General features: G+C 36.3%; 1 protein-coding gene across 4 annotated transcripts in view; it reads right to left on the bottom strand.

Moving 5' to 3' along the window:
• The window catches only part of CTNNA3 (catenin alpha 3), a 2,095,157-nt gene that overhangs the window by 1,464,572 nt on the left and 611,186 nt on the right, over nucleotides 1-19,399 (bottom strand). For all 4 annotated transcript variants that reach the window (XM_066242416.1, XM_066242414.1, XM_066242415.1 and 1 more), the window contains exon 7: nucleotides 14,947-15,150. In XM_066242416.1, the coding sequence (XP_066098513.1) occupies nucleotides 14,947-15,150 (204 nt within the window). The remainder of the gene's footprint in view (nucleotides 1-14,946; nucleotides 15,151-19,399) is intronic.

Consider the following 19,399-nt stretch of genomic DNA (forward strand, 5'->3'; position numbering starts at 1 on the left):
TCGGACTGGGATGTAGAGGACCCAGGTTCAAGAACCTGAGGTCGCCAGTTTGAGCGTGGGCTCATTTGGTTTGAGCAAGGCTCACCAGCTTGAGCCCAAGGTTGCTGGCTTGAGCAAGAGGTCACTCGGTCTGCTGTAGTCCCCCAGTCAAGGCACATATGAGAAATCAATTGATGAACAACTAAGGTGCTGCAACAAAGAATTGATGTTTCTCATCTCCCTCCCTTCCTGTCTGTCTGTCCCTATCTGTCCCTCTCTCTGTCTCTGTAAAAAATAAAAATTAAAAAAAATTCAATAAGATCTTTTGTTTTAATTGTAAGACTTTAAAACTTATAATTTCTGATTTAAAAAGGACCACAGTACAATGGGGCAATTAGTAATTTGTAGATCACTAATAGTCTTCTCTAGTTAATTATTCAGTGTAGCTAATATTCAAGCAAATCAACTACACAAGTTGCTTATCTGTGTCTCACCCTGCTAAAGCCACATTAACACAGAATGCTTCAAGTTGGTCTTTGATACTAAACTTGCATCACAATGAAAAGATTACTTTTCTATTCAGAACCTAACTATAAATTCATTAAGAAAATATTGAATATGTTTCAAGGGCAGAAGGTTCTAGTACTAATTCCAATGAGCCATTCTCTGGATACTAGCAGGTGTCTGTTGGTCAAATAAGTTTGTAAAATATGATTTATAGGTTTGCTCGCTTATAGTTTGCATTGGGGTCTGGGCAGCACCAGGTACAGTGATACCTTGAGTTACGAACAGACCAACATACAAACTTTTTAAGATACTAGCTGCAACTCAGTTCATATTTTTGTTTGAGATCTGAGCGAAATTCCGAGATACGAGTCGTGATTTGGGAAGTTGCTGCTAGTTGGCATGTTGGCGCACGGGTCCAGTATCAGTTGCACAACACCAGCATCTCTTTCTTTCTCACGTGTTACCCAGAGAATCAAGTCAAATCTCATGAGCTGTACTCGTTCTTGCATCATTTTTGCATTTTTTACTAACTTTTTTTATGTGCTATCATTGGGTTGAAGAAAGTGAGTGTAAAGGACAGTGATGAGAAGAAGAAGAGAATGATGTCGATAGAAGTTAATTTGTACCATCCTTAAACAAAAGGATGCCATCAAAAGCGTAAATCCTAAATAACACTTTTTTCTTTTATTTCATATATTTTGTTATGCATTGGTAAAGTATACATGCATGTTTCTTAATTAAAAACATGTTTTTTTCCATAATCTAGGATGGTTGGGGATGTTTCACAGGGCTAGAATGGATTAAGTCTATTTCAGTTATTTTAAATGGGAGAAATTTATTTGATATACGAGTTGACTGACTTACAAGCTCGATTACAGAACAAATTAAACTCATATCCCAAGGTACCACTGTATATGTAGTCTGTGAAATTGCAAATTACCTTCCGGCTTGAGAAAAGCCATTGTTTTTGCAAATGTTTGCTGGAGGAGGGGTTTTCGCTCCAGAAAGTTTTGAAAAGTGAGAGCAGAAGGAGAAGGAGGGAGAAGCCATGTTTTGCAGGGAAAGAGGTATGCAGATGGGGAACCACTGCTGAGGGGCTTTGCGAGCTCTACTGAGGCTTGTAGGGTGGGGGCCTTTGTTTCTAGGAGGAACCAGAGAAGATTCTCCTGGTTGTGGAACTGGAGAATGCATCAGGGCTTTGGGAGCTCTGAAGAAAAGGAAAATGTTTTCCTTGTGTGTTTGCTCATTGGCAGTGCAAGACTTTAATAAAGGAAAGGTCTCCATTCCTTCTTTGGCTCCACTGTCTCTTTTTTTGTCTGCTGGAATTCAATGGGAACCTGCATGTGCATGGTCACAACGGCGACAGCCCCTGGCCTTACAGTGTCCATATGATTCAACTCAATTCTAACACTATCTACCTGGATAGTAACAGATTCCACTGGGTAAGCAATCAGTCCTAAAAGACTGCCTCTCCATCCCCCTCTTCAGATGCTGGTCACAAGCCCTCATTGTTTGTTACCTGTACTTCTACAACACTGGCTATAAGTCAGACGTTCCATGACATCCTCCTCAGGACCCATTAATTTGCTACAGCAACTCACAGAACTCAGAGCAACATTTTACCTAGCAGATTTAACTTCTATAACTCAAGAATAGCAGAGGGCAAGGTATGGGGTCAGGGTGCTGAGCTTCCATGCCCTTTCCATTTGTTAGAGTAGTTAGTTAGCTATTTATTAATAAAGAAAAGGAGCAGAGGTTATCAGACATTGACCATAGTAAACTAGGGAAGAGGGAATCCAATATTAAGATTAATAAAACCAGGAAGCCTGCTTCAGTAAGAAATTACCAGCATTCCATTTACTAGGAACCTACAGCATTTACAGGCTCATGTACACACTATAGGAGACCACTTTTTTTGTCCTCTGTACTCAGGATTTATCCACGAGTGTGTTGGGAAGAATCTGACAGCCTGGTATCCAATTATGGGGGTGGGAAGAACAAGAGGGAAAATTCTACTGGGCACATACACAGTAGAAACTAGATGACACAATAAAACTTTTGGACATGTGAAATGGAAGTAAAAATGGTATAGTGGGTGGTGCTTTAAGACATGTGCAGTAAAAGCCAAAATGGCCACATTAAGGGGCAAAATCTAGCTTGGGAAAAAAATCAGATAGGACAGGGATTGCAAAATCCTGGTAGGTCCTAAGACAAGATTGGTTAAGAGAAGAGCCCAACTCAAGTCCTGGAGGAATCAGTGAGTAGACTGGAGGATTTGAATGACAAGCTTGCTTGCTATAGAGAACCAAGAAAATATATAGATGATTATCTAGAATCTTGGGGCAGTTGCTTTAAGAGCCTGCTCACCCTCTGTGTCCCCAAGGGTGTATTGATTTCCTTTATCTCCAATAAAATCTTGTCACTACATTTAAACTTTGCTAACCATGTCCCTTTGAAATTCCTTTCTCTCAACACAGCAAAAGAACCTGGTTCACCAGCAACATAGTCATAGCATTTTCCCCTATCTCCTTGTGTTCACCAATCCAGAAGTTTTCCAACCCTATCCTTGGTTTTCATGTAGGCTTCATTACATACACATAATTGATTAAGTCATTGGTCCATTAGTGACTGAACTCAATATCCAGCCCTTCTGTCTTCCCTGTAGTTAATGGTGATGGTCAGGGAAGGTACTGAAAGTTCTAACAATCTTCTAATCAAGGGTTGGTTTTCCTGACAAACAGCCTCCATTCTTAGATCCATTGTCACCCATTAACATAACAAAAAATACTTTGATCATTCTCACCACTTAGAAAATTCCAAGGATTCAGCAGCTCTATACCAGAAATGGGACAAAGACCAAATGCATATTTCTTATTATAAATCACAGTACTGCAAATAGAAATTGATCTATAGTGATAACCCAGCTAAAGTGATATTATGAGTGACTTACAGCTGATCAGTATAAAGAAAGATAGAATAAACTTTCGCTTGTTTTGAATGCAAAAAAATGTAAGTTTATCAAATATTTGAAAGAAGCCTATTTATAAATTAATGGTCAGTACTTCATTTCATGTAGTCCACCTTTTCTTCTTTCCGCTATATTTCATCCAAAATGAACTGTTTATATTCCCACACCAAATGTACTATACTTATTCCTGCTTCTGTGCCTTTGCACAGGCTTGCCTTTTCTAGAATTTCTATCTCCCTATGCTTGCAAAGCCAGCCTAAGAGCTTTCTCCTTTTGGAAGCCTTCCTTGGTTGACCTCCCAGGAGTTAAGTTCTTCCATGCAGTACTGTTATTGCATTTAGTACAGCTCTTATCAAACTCTATATTTCTGCTATCTTTTATGGCCAATGCAGAATCAGTCAATAGAATGTGTTAAATTCTTCTTAAAACCTTCATATGTATAATCTTATCTATAGTGTTTATAAAGTCACATAATTTCTAAGTGACCATATATTTTGGTCTTGGGATAGTACTGACTTATACCTTTGGCAGAAAAATTAAGGCCTGAAAATTATTTTAGAACACCTTTCTCTCTCAGAAGTATCCCAACTTGGATGATAAATTACATGATTACCCCAATAATTTCCTGAACATTACCAATAGAAAATTAAATACTATAGATGGCCAAATATACTGACCATCATTGCTAACACAAGATAATATTCAAGGCCTACCCTCCTCAAATAAAATAAAACCTTTTTATTTTTGCAATTAACAGATATAGCAGATCCTGTGGTTTTTCACTCAGATTTCCCTTTTCAACTAGAAATGTCAGCTATGATGGCTTACAGCTCTTTCCCTCCCCAGGAACTGCCCACAGCTGCAGGGAGCTGCCTTTTCTAAAGTTACACTGCCTCTAGGTGTGACACACAGGTACTCAAAGATACAGGAATACAGAAATTTCTAAGTATGAGACAATAGAAAAGGGTATGCCAACTCCAGGGCTCTCCAGAGGATGGCTGAGAATATTAGCAAGTCACCTGCTCCTTTTGCCCAATCTTGCCTTCCTCACTTCCTTACATGTGTACTTTCCAAGAAAATACTCCAGTAAGCCTTTATGCTCCCTTTTATTGGTATTGGCTTCTAGGCTACCTGCTCTAAGACAACAATCTTTCTCTTCACTGCAATTTCATCCCCTAGGAAAGAACTATGCTAAGTCATAAGACCTTTATTTTTTGTCCAAGATTAAACTAATACTTTATGCCCAGACTCTTGTTTCCTACTTTATTCCTGTGATTTTTACCATTCAATCTGATTCTTTTTCTATAACAAAGAGCTTCGAGTAAAGTTCAATGTTTAAAAAAATAATAGCAGGAACTTCCAAGAACTATACAAGAAGTGCGTGAACACTGGGGATTAAAGGACTCCATTTCTTGAGAAAGCATCAGTTGAAACAATGCACAAGGTGAATGACTGGCTTGCCCCACAAATATGAGAAAGTGTGGCTATCTCTGCTGGAAAGCAGACAAAAGATGAAGACAAAAGGCTCTCAGGCTTTAGGCTCTTTGTCTTAGAGGATGTAACCTTCAGAGACCCTCTACATGGGTCTTGCCACTTTAGGATATCCTCTATTAATTTTTAGATATTTTTATTTCACACAAATTACCTTATTATCTTCTTGTACTCTGGCTCTATCTAGCTAGTCTCCCCATTTCACTCCACCCCTTTTTTAAATAATAAAATGGTTGCCTACTTTGTTTATTTCACCTTTTAATTAGGTAATCAGGTAGCTTGCATTCCTGTAGAACTCCATTAACTTTAACTTTTAAGAGAGATTAGAAGAGTAGAGCACAAAGGAGAAATCTATAAGTAAAGTCCATTCCCTCAACAGTAGAATCTAGATGCCTTCTTTTCCTCAATGCATAATGCATAAGTCCCTCTTAAATCCCAAGAAGGCATTGTATGCCAGGTTTAGATAATACCAAACCTAGCTTATCTAAAAAGACTCAAATAATTTAACAACCAATAAATCAAATAACTCAGGAAACTTTAAAAAAAGAATAAAACTAGATCCCAATGCCGCTCAGAAAAGTAAGAGCTAAAACAATAAAGCTATCTTTTCCAAAAGAATTGATAGATTTCAACACTTGTTCAGTATCTGGTCCTTAAATTACAAATAGAAAGGAAAGCAAGAAAGAAATAAACCCATTTATGTCCATTTAACCAGATCCCCACCATTATTATTTCTCTCAACTCCTTCCTTGATTGTTGAATTCTTGGCTCCTATATTCCAACTTCAATATCAGTCTCTAGGCTCCTTGATTTTGACAATTCTTTTATATCATCTTGGATTTTGATCTCATGTTCTAATCTGAATTTGGTTCATCCCTCTAATTTTTCCATATCTAATCTTACACAAAACTATAAAAGATAGTATTTACTTCTCTTTAGCTGGCTAAGGTTATAAAATCCATGTATCTATAAATGAAAAACATGGTCTACAACATGATCAACCACTCAAAAGCCAACCAGCCACCACTGTAGTGTTTATGAAAAAATTTTAAGATTAAAAAATATAAAGCATATAGATCATCCTAACTGTTTTATTTCCAATCATCATGAGAAATAAAATAAAATTATTTCCAAAATGGATTTTTAGGAGAGAAGTGGAGGTCATATACAAAAGAAAAACCCCATAACATATATATTTGTTGTCTTTTTTGAATCTCTATAATTCCCTAAGACAGAAAATGCAACAAACCTAGGCACAAAATAACAAAAACCATTCCATTTGATTATCTATTAATACTTAACAAATATATAATGAAAACCAGCAATGCACTTTCACATAAGGCACATATAGGACAAAATATTGGGCAAGCAAAAGGTCTAGAAGTGGGAATTGGAACCTGAATGCAGTCAAGGCCTGACTCATTTACTCTAGCAGAGCAATCACTTACTCCCTAATATCACCCTATAGTAAAGTACTAATCTGAAGGTAATTTCACCAATAATTCTGCATCTCCTGAAAATCCTCCCCAGCAAGACATCTAAACTTAAGAACATCAACATAATTTCAACCCACCCCAGGAAAATATCCATCCATGTATGTTGATTCTTAAAACTATAGCATACTGGCAACCCATTTTCAATTATATTTTCACCAATTATAGAAACACCACCATTTAAAAACAACTGATTTCCTTCTATCCTTCTTTTGTCAGAGGACCTCCTTGTTCAATCCCATTGACAGGAAGAATTCCTTAATTACATTGTGAATCAGAGAACATGGACTAGACCTAATGAATTTTGGAACTACAGTGTGTCCGTAAAGTCATGGTTCACTTTTGACTGGTCACAGGAAAGCAACAAAAGACAATAGAAATGTGAAATCTACACCAAATAAAAAGAAAACCCTCCCAGTTTCCATAGGATGATGTGGCAGCATGTGCGCATGCGCAGATGATGACGTAACACTGTGTATACAGTGGAGCAGCCCACGGCCATGCCAGTTGAGATGTGGATGGTACAGAGGAAAGTTCAGTGTGTTTGTTCTGTGGCTCACTAAATTCGAATCCGTGACCAAAGTGCAACGTGAATATCAGCGCGTTTATAACGAACGAAGCGCCACCACATGGGAATAACATTACTTAGTGGGATAAGCAGTTGAAGGAAACCAGCAGTTTGGTGGAGAAACCCTGTTTTGGTAGACCATCAGTCAATGAGAATCTGTAGAGGCTATACGGGATAGCTACCTAAGGAGCCCTAAAAAATCTGTGCATGAGCCCATATCGAACTGCACTGAATAGGTATAAAACTGGAAGAGTTTTGCTTTTATTTGGTGTAGATTTCACATTTCTATCGTCTTTTGTTGCTTTCCTGTGACCAGTCAAAAGTGCACCATGACTTTACGGACACACTGTATAACAAAATCAGCAGAAGTATCTTAGAAAAATATACTTTTAACTTTTAAGAGACAAAAGTTAAACTTTCTGATTCAGAATGTTCTCTATCTATCTATCTATCTATATATATAATATATATTATATACTGCTTATAAAAATTAGGGAATATTTCAAAATGAATATGAAGCTATAAAATATCCCCTAATTTTTGAGAGTAGTTCTTTATATGTGTGTGTATATATATTTTCATATATGCATGTGTGTGTGTAAGATTTTTATTAAATTTATTGGTGTGACATTGCTTAATAAAATTATATAGGTTTCAGGTGTACAACTCTATAATGCATTATCTGTATATTGTATTGTGTGTTCACCATGCCAAGTCAAGTCTCATTCCAGCACCATTTATCTTTTCTATACCCTCTTCTACCTCCCCCATCCCCTTTCTCTCAGTAATCATCATATTGTTGTTTGTCTATGAGGTTTTTATTCTCTCTCTCTCTTTCTTTCTTTCTCTCCTTTCTTTCCTTCCTTCCTTCCTTCCTTCCTTCCTTCCTTCCTTCCTTCCTTCCTTCCTTCCTTCCTTCTTTATTTCTCTTTCTTTCTTTCTTTCTTTCTTTCTTTCTTTCTTTCCTTCTTTCTTTCTTTCTTTCTTTTATTTTCTTTCCTTTTCTTTATTTCTCTCTCTTTTTCTCTTTTTTTTTTGGCTTAACTTCTTCATGTTTTTTACCTAGCCCTGCACACCCCCTCAGGAATACGTTTTTTAATAAGTAAAAATCCTGTTCTGGAATATGGCCAGACTTGGATTCAGAAGCAGAGACTGATGAGAAAATTTTGTTTCTGAATATTCACATTGATTTTTAGAAGAGAACTGTACTCTGCAAAAGCACACAGTTTATAACAGGTGGTTCATCATATAAATTTACTAGATATTTGAAACTAATTTCTTTTAATGTCAGAGAAACTGTTTCTCCATTACAAGTCATATACAAAATGCAATAATTTCATTTATTCAAAAATGCAATTCAGCATTTTCTAGATATCAGGCATTATACCTGGGGCTTAAAATAGAACGGTAAATAAGACATGTGATCTGCCAGAATGGAGCTTAAAATGTGTTAGGGATACTAACTAAAATGGATTTAAAATACAAGGATTAATGATACTTCCACAGGAGAGAAGAGGGAAGACCGGTATTGGGATACATCCAAGGCTTCCCAGAGATGTCTGTATCCTAATTCCCAGCATCTCTGAATATATTACCTACATGGCAAAAGGAATTTTGCAGCTGCAGTTAAGATCTTTGAAATGGGATGATCATACTGGATAATCTGAAAGGGCCCTACACAATCACATGAGTCCTAAAAAGTAGAGAATATTTCTTGGCTGCAGTCAGATAAAGAGATGTAAGGACAGAAGCAGGATCATAGAAAAGTGACATCACTGGCTTTGAGTGAAGGAAGAAAGCCATGAGCCAAGGAATGCAGGTGGCCCCTGGAAGCTAGCTAGAAAGGCAAAGAAATAGGTTCTTTCCTATAGCTTCCAGAAGAGAACGCAGCCCTGCTGACACTTTCATTTTTAACCCAGTGAGACTTGTGTCAGACTTTTGATCTACAGAGCTGTAAAATAATTATTGCATTATTTAAACCACTAAGTTTAAATTACAGTCACAATAAAAGACTAAATTACACACACACACACACACACACACACACACACACCCATACACAAAACACAAAATTTTAAAAGAAGAAAAATACTAGGGCAAACATATATGATCATTAATAGTGTTAAGTAGTTGTCTGTTTTGTCTGTTATAAACCTATCTGGTTTCATTTCGTACTAACTTCTTACCAATGTAACAAAACAATGAACTTACTGAATGTATAGCTTTGGTAGAAAATAAATGATTAAGACTTACTGATTTGTTTAAGGAAGTAAAGTTATTTAGTCTCAAACTAGTCATGTGAACTTAGCCTGCAATAAACATAAACTGCATTTATTTCCACTTCTCTGGACTCAACAGACTTGCAAAATTTGAGGCCTTGACCCATGGTGGTTTAGTGGATAAGGAATCCACCTAAAATGCTGAGGTTGCCAGTTCAAAACCCTAGACTTACCCTGTTAAGGCACATATGAGAAGCAACTACAAGCTGCTGCTTTCCACACTTCTCTCTTTCTCTCTCTAAAAATGAATTAAAAAGATAATAAAACCACATTCACATAAGAGATCTATAGCTTCTGATGAGTATTACTCTTGCTTTAAGTTTTCATACTTATCTTTATTGTATCTGAATTATCATCAAGTATTTAGTCTATCAATATAGCTCAATTATAAAAAGTACTAATGAATTGGAAAAGCAGACCAGGTCCACAAAAGAAACACAACATTCTTTAAATTAGGAAGTTGAGGACTTAAGAACTGAAGTTGTACTAAAATATCTGAGTGAATAGAGAAAGATTTCAGTTCACATAGTTCTAGGAAAGAACAATCCCTTTCATGAAAGAAGATGTAACAAGTATAGAGAAGCATCATTTGTGAGGAGCCACGGAGCCACTTCATCCGCAGGTGTTGTAAGGTACCAAAAACTACAGAATTAATATTAATATTTTAAGAGGCTTGAAGAACATTTTATTAATTTGGGTTAAGGTGTGCAGAGAAATTGTGAGAGTATTCTCTGTACTGTGTGATTGGCATAACCAGGATGGCCCTTGACATTGTATTGTAAATGCAAAGGGGAGGAAAACATGGATTCCCAGACATTCCACCATGTCTGTGGGGAAAAGGGTGAATGGCTAGCCAAGTACAGGGAGAGAAAAGCCAAAATAAACCTTTTCTTATAGCAATGAGCCATTTGCGGGCATTTGTCCCCACGGAAACTACCTCTCCTATGTAAATGCGTGTGGTTAACACGTGTGATCTGGACAGAGAGATGGCAGATAAACAGTAGATAATATAGGAATGCCTTTAATATGTAAAGAGACATCTTTCTACCATTGTGTTGGCTTGTAAATTTTGTTTTCTCCAAAATGATGTATGACTTGCAAATTGAAAATGGTCCTATCATGTTAAAGGACATATGACTATAACCAATAGTGGTAAAGGGCTCCTAATTACAATTTTTGCTTTTGTACTTCCCACTTACAAAACTATAAAAACTAGGTAAAACAAAGGGCCAGCGCTCTCTCAGATTTCTGTTGGAGCTGCCGCTGCTTGGCCAAGCTAGACAATAAAGCTTTGATGTGTAAACGATGGACCTTGTTCCTGTCTTCCATGTTTTGGGTCCCTCCGAATTTGCCTTAACAATTTGTGATAGCAACATAAAGTAAAAATAAACCTGGAAATGTATTCTAATAATGTACTTCACATTTTTCTAGACTGGTTTCTGCTTTTAATTCCAAAATTCATTGGTTCAGTCAGACACTAGCATTAAGCCAAAAAGTCGGCATTTTTACGTGAAAAGTATTATTACACTGCTTTCAGGTGCTTTTTTTTGAGTCACTACCAGAACTGCACAAACTGGCCACTGACAATAATCACCCCCACTTGTGTGCTTTCATTGAGACTCACCACCTGAATGAGCAGGTGAAATGCATCAAAGAATTGGGTGACGATATAACCAACTTGCACAGATTGGACACCCCCAAAACTGGCGTGGCAGAGAATCTCTTTGGCAAGCATGTCCTGGGAGACAAAGAAGAGAGCTAAGCCTTAGCTTCCCAAAGCCATGAGATAACTTCCCTGGTCACCAAAGCAGTACATGCATGTTGGAGTTATTTTTATCTTTGCTATAACTTGTACCAAATCATCCACTATGTCCTTTCATTTGTATCATTCCTTCAAAAAAGTAATTTGTTATCCCCCCAAAATAATATGCTGTAATAATACTGTAACTTCATACTTTTGGTTATTAATAGGTTGTACTCATCAATAAAACATTACCATGTATAAAAAATAAGCTTCTGATCATGTGGATCACCGTCACATTAATTTAACTCTTCCTACTCTAACTTCTACAACAACATCAGAGCAGATCACCAGACATTTCCACACACACAATGTCTTTCATTTCCTAAAAAACAGAATGCCTTCCTCAACAAGTATTTAGCATCATGTTCTAGGACAAAGGAATCCAGAAATACATTTTGATCACCCGAGTAACAAACCTCCCCACCTCTGTGCTTTTCCTTTTCTATGTTTTGTTTTCACCATTAACGCTCCCTTCATCTTTTCTCCATCATTTTCATATAAATATAATAAATAACTTCAAATTAATTGATTTAGGCATGTAGTCATTTCAACTTAAAAGACTGAAAAGAAGCAAGCTCTAGATTAAATTTACTCATCCAAACAGTAATTCCTGAGCACCTGCTTCCTGAAAGGCTCTGTGCTAATGGCCAGGAACTGTCCCCACTCGCCTCGAGCTCCTGTCTAGCCAAGGAGGCGGAGGAGTAAACGGAGGAGCTCTGTCTGGGGTGAGAGCTCTAAGGTGAGAAGCCTGCAGGGAGCTATTTGCAAGATTGTTTGCAGAAGAAAATACATGGGGGAAAGGGAAAAAAGAAGAAAACAACTTCCATTAAGTATAAATTTAATGCAAGCTAGTCAATAAAATAAGAGAAATATTTGGATTCCTACAATTAAGTCTACCCTTAAAAAGTTAAACTTAAGATAATTATCTGGACAAGCTAAAAAACACCTACCAGTACTTACTTTTGACCTCAATTATTTAGGTAATTATTTTTTAAATGTCTCTTTTCACTTCACTCTTCTAACATAGAACTTACCTTGTTTTAAAATGAAAATATCAACAGAAGGATGATAGTGACAAAAATAAGCTTTGTATACTTGACAAATGGTCCTTGAAACTAAGCATCAAATTAAATCCTCATTAAGTAAAAGAGCAATAAGACATATTGTAGAAAAGGACAAACATATTTTCAGTTCCTTACTTAGCCTATGTGATAACTGGAGTACATAGTTTTTAAACACCTCTCTGCTCTCTATAACAAAATTATATTTCAGTAAAAATCAGTAATAGTCATTATTTTCCTGATTTGTTCTTTCAAGTGATAAACAATTTTCAAAAGGAGAATAAACTTCAAAGTTATCACTCAAATTCAATGAATTATTTTATGTTTGAGATTTAAACTTACCTCACAAAAATATTACCCCTCAAAATTGTTTTATTATTATAACTTTTAAATTTAAAAACCCTCCAAGTGATCACACAAAATAACAACTGAAGTAACTATATTTCTAGTAATCTTTACAATCACTGTGTCATCAATGTTTATTTTGAATCCATTATTTCAATGTACAAAGACTATAATGTTTATCATAAAAATTTGCTAATCTAAAGCATATATACATATTATTAAAACAACAATAACCACAGCAATTGCTTACACTTAGAGAAACAAAATAATTTTGTGAAAAACATTTTATCAGTGACATTTTGAATTGGTGGTACACAATAATAATATATAGCAGACCAACTTTTAGTTGGTGTTATTATCATTTATAAATTTCTAGAAACAGTGCGCCTAGGGCAGTGTGCTCCATAACTCTACCTTTGGTACGATTAGTTTTTAACCCAAATTGTTTTTAAGCCAAAGGAAAGAAATCCATAAAATCACCACTATTTTCATGTGATACATGTTCATTATGTACAGGAGCAGCTTCAGGGGCCTGTGACTACGCACAGGGCTTTATAGTTAAGAAGGCCCACCTTTAGCTTTTAATGCTCTTCTACCAGAGCCTTGATATTCTTAACTACTTTACCTTTGAATTTATGTGTATAAGTGAAGTCTTACTGTCCTATGGGCCAAAGAAACATATATCCTAGACTCGCATGCAGTTCTGCTTCCCAGTGCTTTTTGAGGCCAGGTTCTCAGCCACCTGTTCCCCCACCCAGTGATTGCTGCTAACTTTCACTCCTGCTAGGTTCCTTGGAATAAGGCAGGCTGTGTTGGGGTCATGGGTCAAGGCCACATATACTTGTGGGTTTGCATGCTCCCACAAGTATCTCTATGCTAGAGAACCTAACATTAAATAGCAAATAAAAATAATCTTGCTCTGGTCAATTGAGATTATGAATAAAGAGAAATGCTGCTTGCCCCTCCTGCTCTTGAACAAGAGGCCCTATATTTTCATTTTGCCCTGGGTTCCACAATTATGTAGCTTAGGTATCCTTGCTTATGTATGTGTGTGAGTGTGTATGTGTGCATATGTTTGAGTTTGTACTTCAAAGAATAAAATAATTTTATATTTGGTAAAGTGAATTTATCTGTAATTTTATAATCTATAGATAAAATAAACTTACACATAACTTTATTTTTATTTATAAAAGTGAATATAATAATTTAATAGTTCACAGAGCCATAGAGAAGAAATTTCAACACAATAGTATCCTCTGAGTTTCTTATAACAAATGCATTCCTTTAAAAAATCTTTAATTAAGAATATAGTATTATACTCTGAAACTTTGGGTTTTTCTAGCTTCAGAGGCAAGACATACCATTACTAATATGTTCTTCTTGTTAATAAAATCTACTTTACAACTTTGATTTCCTGACAGGCATGAGATTGTTGGTCAGGAGCCAAAGTCATCAAATATTTAGAATATGGAAACACATCAAATGTGTTGAAAAGTCCTTAAGACTCACGAATTTTTAGCACAAATTATTCACACAAATTACTTGTACTGAACAATCTCAATTTTTGTTTTGTATCCAAAAATTATATGCTTTGGAACTAATAATTTTCAAAACATACCTTTATAACCCTTGAATTAGTCCATTTAAATAAAGCAGATCATCAAAACATTCTTATTGTAAACTTTTCATTTTGTTGAGCTCTATTATTTAAAAAGCCTCATGATCAATATATAGTTCACATTGTCTTCAAGACTTCCTTTATTTTAAAAATGGCACTAATATTTGAATGTAAGCCTACTGACAAATATGCTGCAGATGGATGTACATATATATATATATATATATATATATATATATATATAGGATGAATGTATCATATACAGAATATAGGCTAAGTAAAACCAAAAAGACCTTGACACTGGTCTAAATTTAGACAGCATTTCGAATATTCCTTAAAGATAGATAAAACTGCCAAAAATCTATGGCATTATGTCAATTTAAAAAAGGTTAAGAGCCATCAGTACTACAAGAGCTCTTTACCCTTCAAAAATTGTTCCTGATCCCTGTGGTACTGACTTTATCCAATACTATATAAATTCTGACTGATATCCACCAACTTCAGCCTGAGAAACCTGCCCTTCTCTTAGTTTTCCTTTATCCTTTGAATTGCTGTGCACCTCCAGTTTCCTTTCTCCAATCTTGACACTCTTCTTCAACTAATACTTACTTACCCTCTCAAACAAAGCAATCATATGTACAATAAATAACCTGCTTGATTTCCATCCCTAGACACTCCTATCTCACCGCTATAGCTTGGGAGCAACCTTAACAGCACCTACTTAGAAAGCCAATCCATGTAAAAGTATTAACTCATTTACAATTTATCACATTTTGTACAGAGAAACTTAGCACTTACCCAATGTATAGAATGGAGTAAAACCAGTTACTTACATTGTTCATGTACTCTGAAAGCAGGTCCTGGATAGCCTGGCGAATGGCGTTGCACTCTGCGATAATCCGCTCCCGATGGAAATCCCTGGTGCATGAAGAGTCAGCCAACAGAGCAGCCCCACTGATAATGGCTTCAAGACGTTGCTCTAGTGATGGTCTTATTTCCTCCTCAGTCACTGTGAGCGGGTCCAAAACAATTAAATTCTAAAACAAACAAACAACAAAGAAGAGACACATTTGGATGGTTAGAACTTTATAGCATTCTATTTTTTTAAAAAAATAAATATTTGTTTTCCTGCTTAGAATTCAGATGTGATAATAAAATTGCATCTTTATTGCTTCACTCAGTTTGTGCATAATTCTATGTAGCCATCATTCAGGGGAGTGATTAAAATATATGATTTCACAGATAGGTGAGCTATAAAAATGAAACTCATGGGCCCTGGCCAGTTTGCTCAGTGGTAGAGCGTTGGCCTGGCGTGCGGGAGTCCTGGGTTCGATTCTCAGCCAGGGCACACAGGAGAAGCGCCCATCTGCTTCTCCACTCCTGCCCCTCTCCTTCCTCTCTGTCTCTCTCTTCACCTCCAGCAGCCAAGGCTCCATTTGAGCAAAGTTGGCCCAGGCACTGAGGATGGCTCCATGGCCTCTGCCTCAGGCGCTAGAACGGCTCTGGTTGCAGCAGAGCAGTGCCCCAGACAGGCAGAGCATCGCCCCCTGGTGGGCCTGCCGGGTGGATCCCTGTTGGGCGCATGCGGGAGTCTGATTGCCTCCATCCCCGTTTCCAACTTCAGAAAAATACACACACACACAAAAAATGAGACTCATGGACTAGATAAAAGTGAAGTGGTTACCAGGGGGAGAGAGTTGAGGGGGAAAGGTGGGGGTGAAGGACAAATATATGGTGACAGAAAATGATTTGGCTTTGGGTGATGGGCACACAATATAATCAATAATAGTTCTAATGCTATAGAAATGTTGACCTGAAACCATGTAGCTTTATTGGTCACCCTATTAAATTTAACTTCCTAAATAATTTTTTTTAAATTGTACATTATGAGCACCAGTTCTAGTATTAGGCAGAACTGTATTCAAATTATGCCATTCCCTCTCACAAATATTGTGAGCTAATTCAGGCATCTTATGTACTCTGAGCCTCACCTTCCTGATCTGTAAATGTGAAATATTATCATTTCTTGTCTCATAAAACTATTTCAAGAACAATATGAATGCTTAATACAGTGTATGGCACATTAACTATTATTTACAGTATTCACCTTTACATAGAACTTCACTTTATTGTTTACATAATATTTTCACATATATAATCAAATCCTGACAACACTATTAAAAGGTGGGCAGCAAAGATATTGTTAACACACATTTCAATTAATAATATGTGAGGCTAACACTGTTTTAATCAAGGTCACTAAGCAAATGATGGTAAAGTTCAGACAAGTTTTCAGGCCTAATAATATCTAATTCAATATTCATTTTATTATGCCATATTGTAAATCATACACTCCAATTAACTTTATTTTTTTTTTTCTGAGGTTGGAAACCGGGAGGCAGTCAGACAGACTCCCGCATGGGCCGACCGGGATCCACCCGGCATGCCCACCAGGGGGCGATGCTTTGCTCCTCTGGGGTATCACTCTGTTGCAACCAGAGCCATTCTAGCACCTGAGGCAGAGGCCACAGAGCCATCCTCAGTGCCCGGGCCAACTTTGCTCCAATGGAGCCTTTGGCTGCAGGAGGGGAAGAAAGAGACAGAGAGGAAGGAGAGGGGGAGGGGTGGAGAAGCAGATGGGCGCTTCTCCTGTGTGCCCTGGCCGGAAGTCGAACCCGGGACTCCTGCACACCAGGCTTACACTCTACCACTGAGCCAACTGGCCAGGGCCTCTAACTTTCACACTAACATATCTAAAAGAACTTTGAATTGTAATTATTCTTTGAAAAAGTAAAATTCCATCTTTCTGTTGATCTATTATAACTTTCAGCTACTTCCAACTATTGAAAACTGACATGGTATTTTAAGGCTTCCATTAGATAGATGTCTCCAAGCAATAGAAGTCAAGATAAACTATAGTCTCTGAAGAAATGATGAAAGGTATGAGTATCTAAGGGTTTTTTATTCAAATACATCCAAGGTTTAGGCATAATGTGGCAATTAGAGAAAGAGTTAGGATCAAATAAAAACTCTTTGAATAATACTTAGCATAAAATGAAATGATATAATCTTCAAATGTGTGTACATGTGTAAATCTATACACACAAACACTAAAAATCATTGATCTTCAGAATATATAAATCTTATAATTAAATTTTATATACATACATCTTTAGAGAGAGATCTACATATATTGTGTGTGTGCATAAAATCTTAAATTTATCATTGCACTATATTATATTATGCTAAATATTTGGGGATCAAAAGTAGCCAGGATAAAATTTTAAATGCTATAACTCTAGGAACAAACTAAGAAGAGAGAATTATTATAGAAAGAAAAATATATAGACTAGTTTTAAAACAATTAAAAAAAAGAAATATTACTACCATGTAATATTCACATAATATAAAATGTAAATTTTTATTTGAAAAAAATTAAAAAAAAATAAATTTTCAAAAGCCAAATTTAATATTTTTGTTATCCAATGCATAATTTTCTTGATAAAACAAGAATCTCTATCACTGGCTTTGCTATCAGTCAAGTATTCATTTACAGTTAACTCTACTTCCTTATTTCACTTACCATTTTTATCATATCCTTTTTTGGCTTATTAATTTAGTATAAACATTCTATTCTAATGTTTCATAACAATAATTAAACCAATTAAAACCTTCTTGAAAATGTCCCTCCAATGTAATATCATCATTAAGAAGAGACACTGTAGGCAACAGAATTGCTCTTTGATTGCTCGGATGCAATCAGAAGATGTGAAAGGAACAGTTAACATGTCTCCAGCATTGTGATGATACAAAAAGTTAGTTAAAATTCAAATCTGTTTAACTATAAGAATTATAAGATGAAATTAGTAATTTTAGGATGTGATTTTATGTCAGAAAACAGCCTTTATTATAGGATTAAATCATTCCACCTCCTGCTCTGTAGGACCATTCTTCAAACTATACAAGCATTTGGATTTTTACTTCTTGACATCTAGAACTTCTCAGATTTTTCAGGCTCATCTGAACTCAAACCATGGCCCGCTTTGATACCTTATACACAAATACATACTTCTTGATTCCTCTTAGACTACTGTCCTCCTAGTCACATTCTGCAACAGCTTTCACTAACCTTGTCATCAAGTCAGTAAAAAGGTAAATTTTTAAAAAATAACTTTAATGTTCTGTAAAAAACCCTGGATGTTTGAGACCTACTAAAATAAAGAACTGTCTCTTCCGGACTTCAGTCAAATGATGAAATAAAAATATCCATATTTCAAACCCCCACTGAAACACTGATTTTCACAATAACACATGAATGAGAATACCTTTATGAAAGCCCAGTAGTATAGGTGAGAGGTTCTAGCACTTCAATGGAGAAAATAAATAAATAAAAGAATAAAAGCATTGACAAGTATAAGAACAGTTTCAATTTACCTGTCACCCTTCTCCCAAGGTAGCATAGCTCAGAGTCAAAAGAGACTGGGGCAGCCTGCAATTTCTCCCTGGGAGAAAGTGAGAGCAAAGTGAGCACTCAGCTTCACCAGCCTTGTTAGATGCTGCCCAAGAAGCCCATTTCCCTCTTCTCACCCAGAACATTGATGGGATTGGAAGCTAAATAATTTGGAGATAGCTAAGAGCAGAGAAATGAGATGGAAGCTTATAGCAACAAGTGCATGGATCTCAACCAACAGTATATCCTACTAACTGTATTTCAAATGCCAACAAGAGCCCCATCCAAAAACCCAATAGGACACCTACCTGTAGGCTCCACAACTAGATAATGTATACCTTTAGCATTTCATGCACCACACCCTGTTGTAGCCAATATCCCATGACCTCCTATAAATAATGTATTCAAGCTTCTACAAATAGCGCACAAATAGTATCCAATTGGATGTTAGATTGGTAGAAAGTACACAACATTAAAAACGTCAGGGCATTTCTTAAGGAAAATAAACAAGAGGTTCTCAGCACCCAGCCTTGGTTTGCAATATGAAAAGAATGCACAGTGTCTAAGACTCTTTCCTCAGGGGGAACAAGAGATTAGAGCTGCTACATTCATAAAAAGAATCTGAGAGACCCTGGTTATCTCTAGTTGGGCTTATGGAAGATAATCAGTAAAGACTTGGTGAAATGACTGCTTCTTCAAATGTCAAGACAACAATGCAAGATTTCAAAAAACATGAGACTCAAGGAAATATAACATCACCAAAGGAACAAAATTAACTCTAGTGGTTGTCCCCAAAGAAATGGAGATTTACTATTGCCTTGAAAAGAATTAAAAAT

Source organism: Saccopteryx bilineata, chromosome 9 (assembly GCF_036850765.1).
Source record: "Saccopteryx bilineata isolate mSacBil1 chromosome 9, mSacBil1_pri_phased_curated, whole genome shotgun sequence".
Taxonomy (NCBI): domain Eukaryota; kingdom Metazoa; phylum Chordata; class Mammalia; order Chiroptera; family Emballonuridae; genus Saccopteryx; species Saccopteryx bilineata.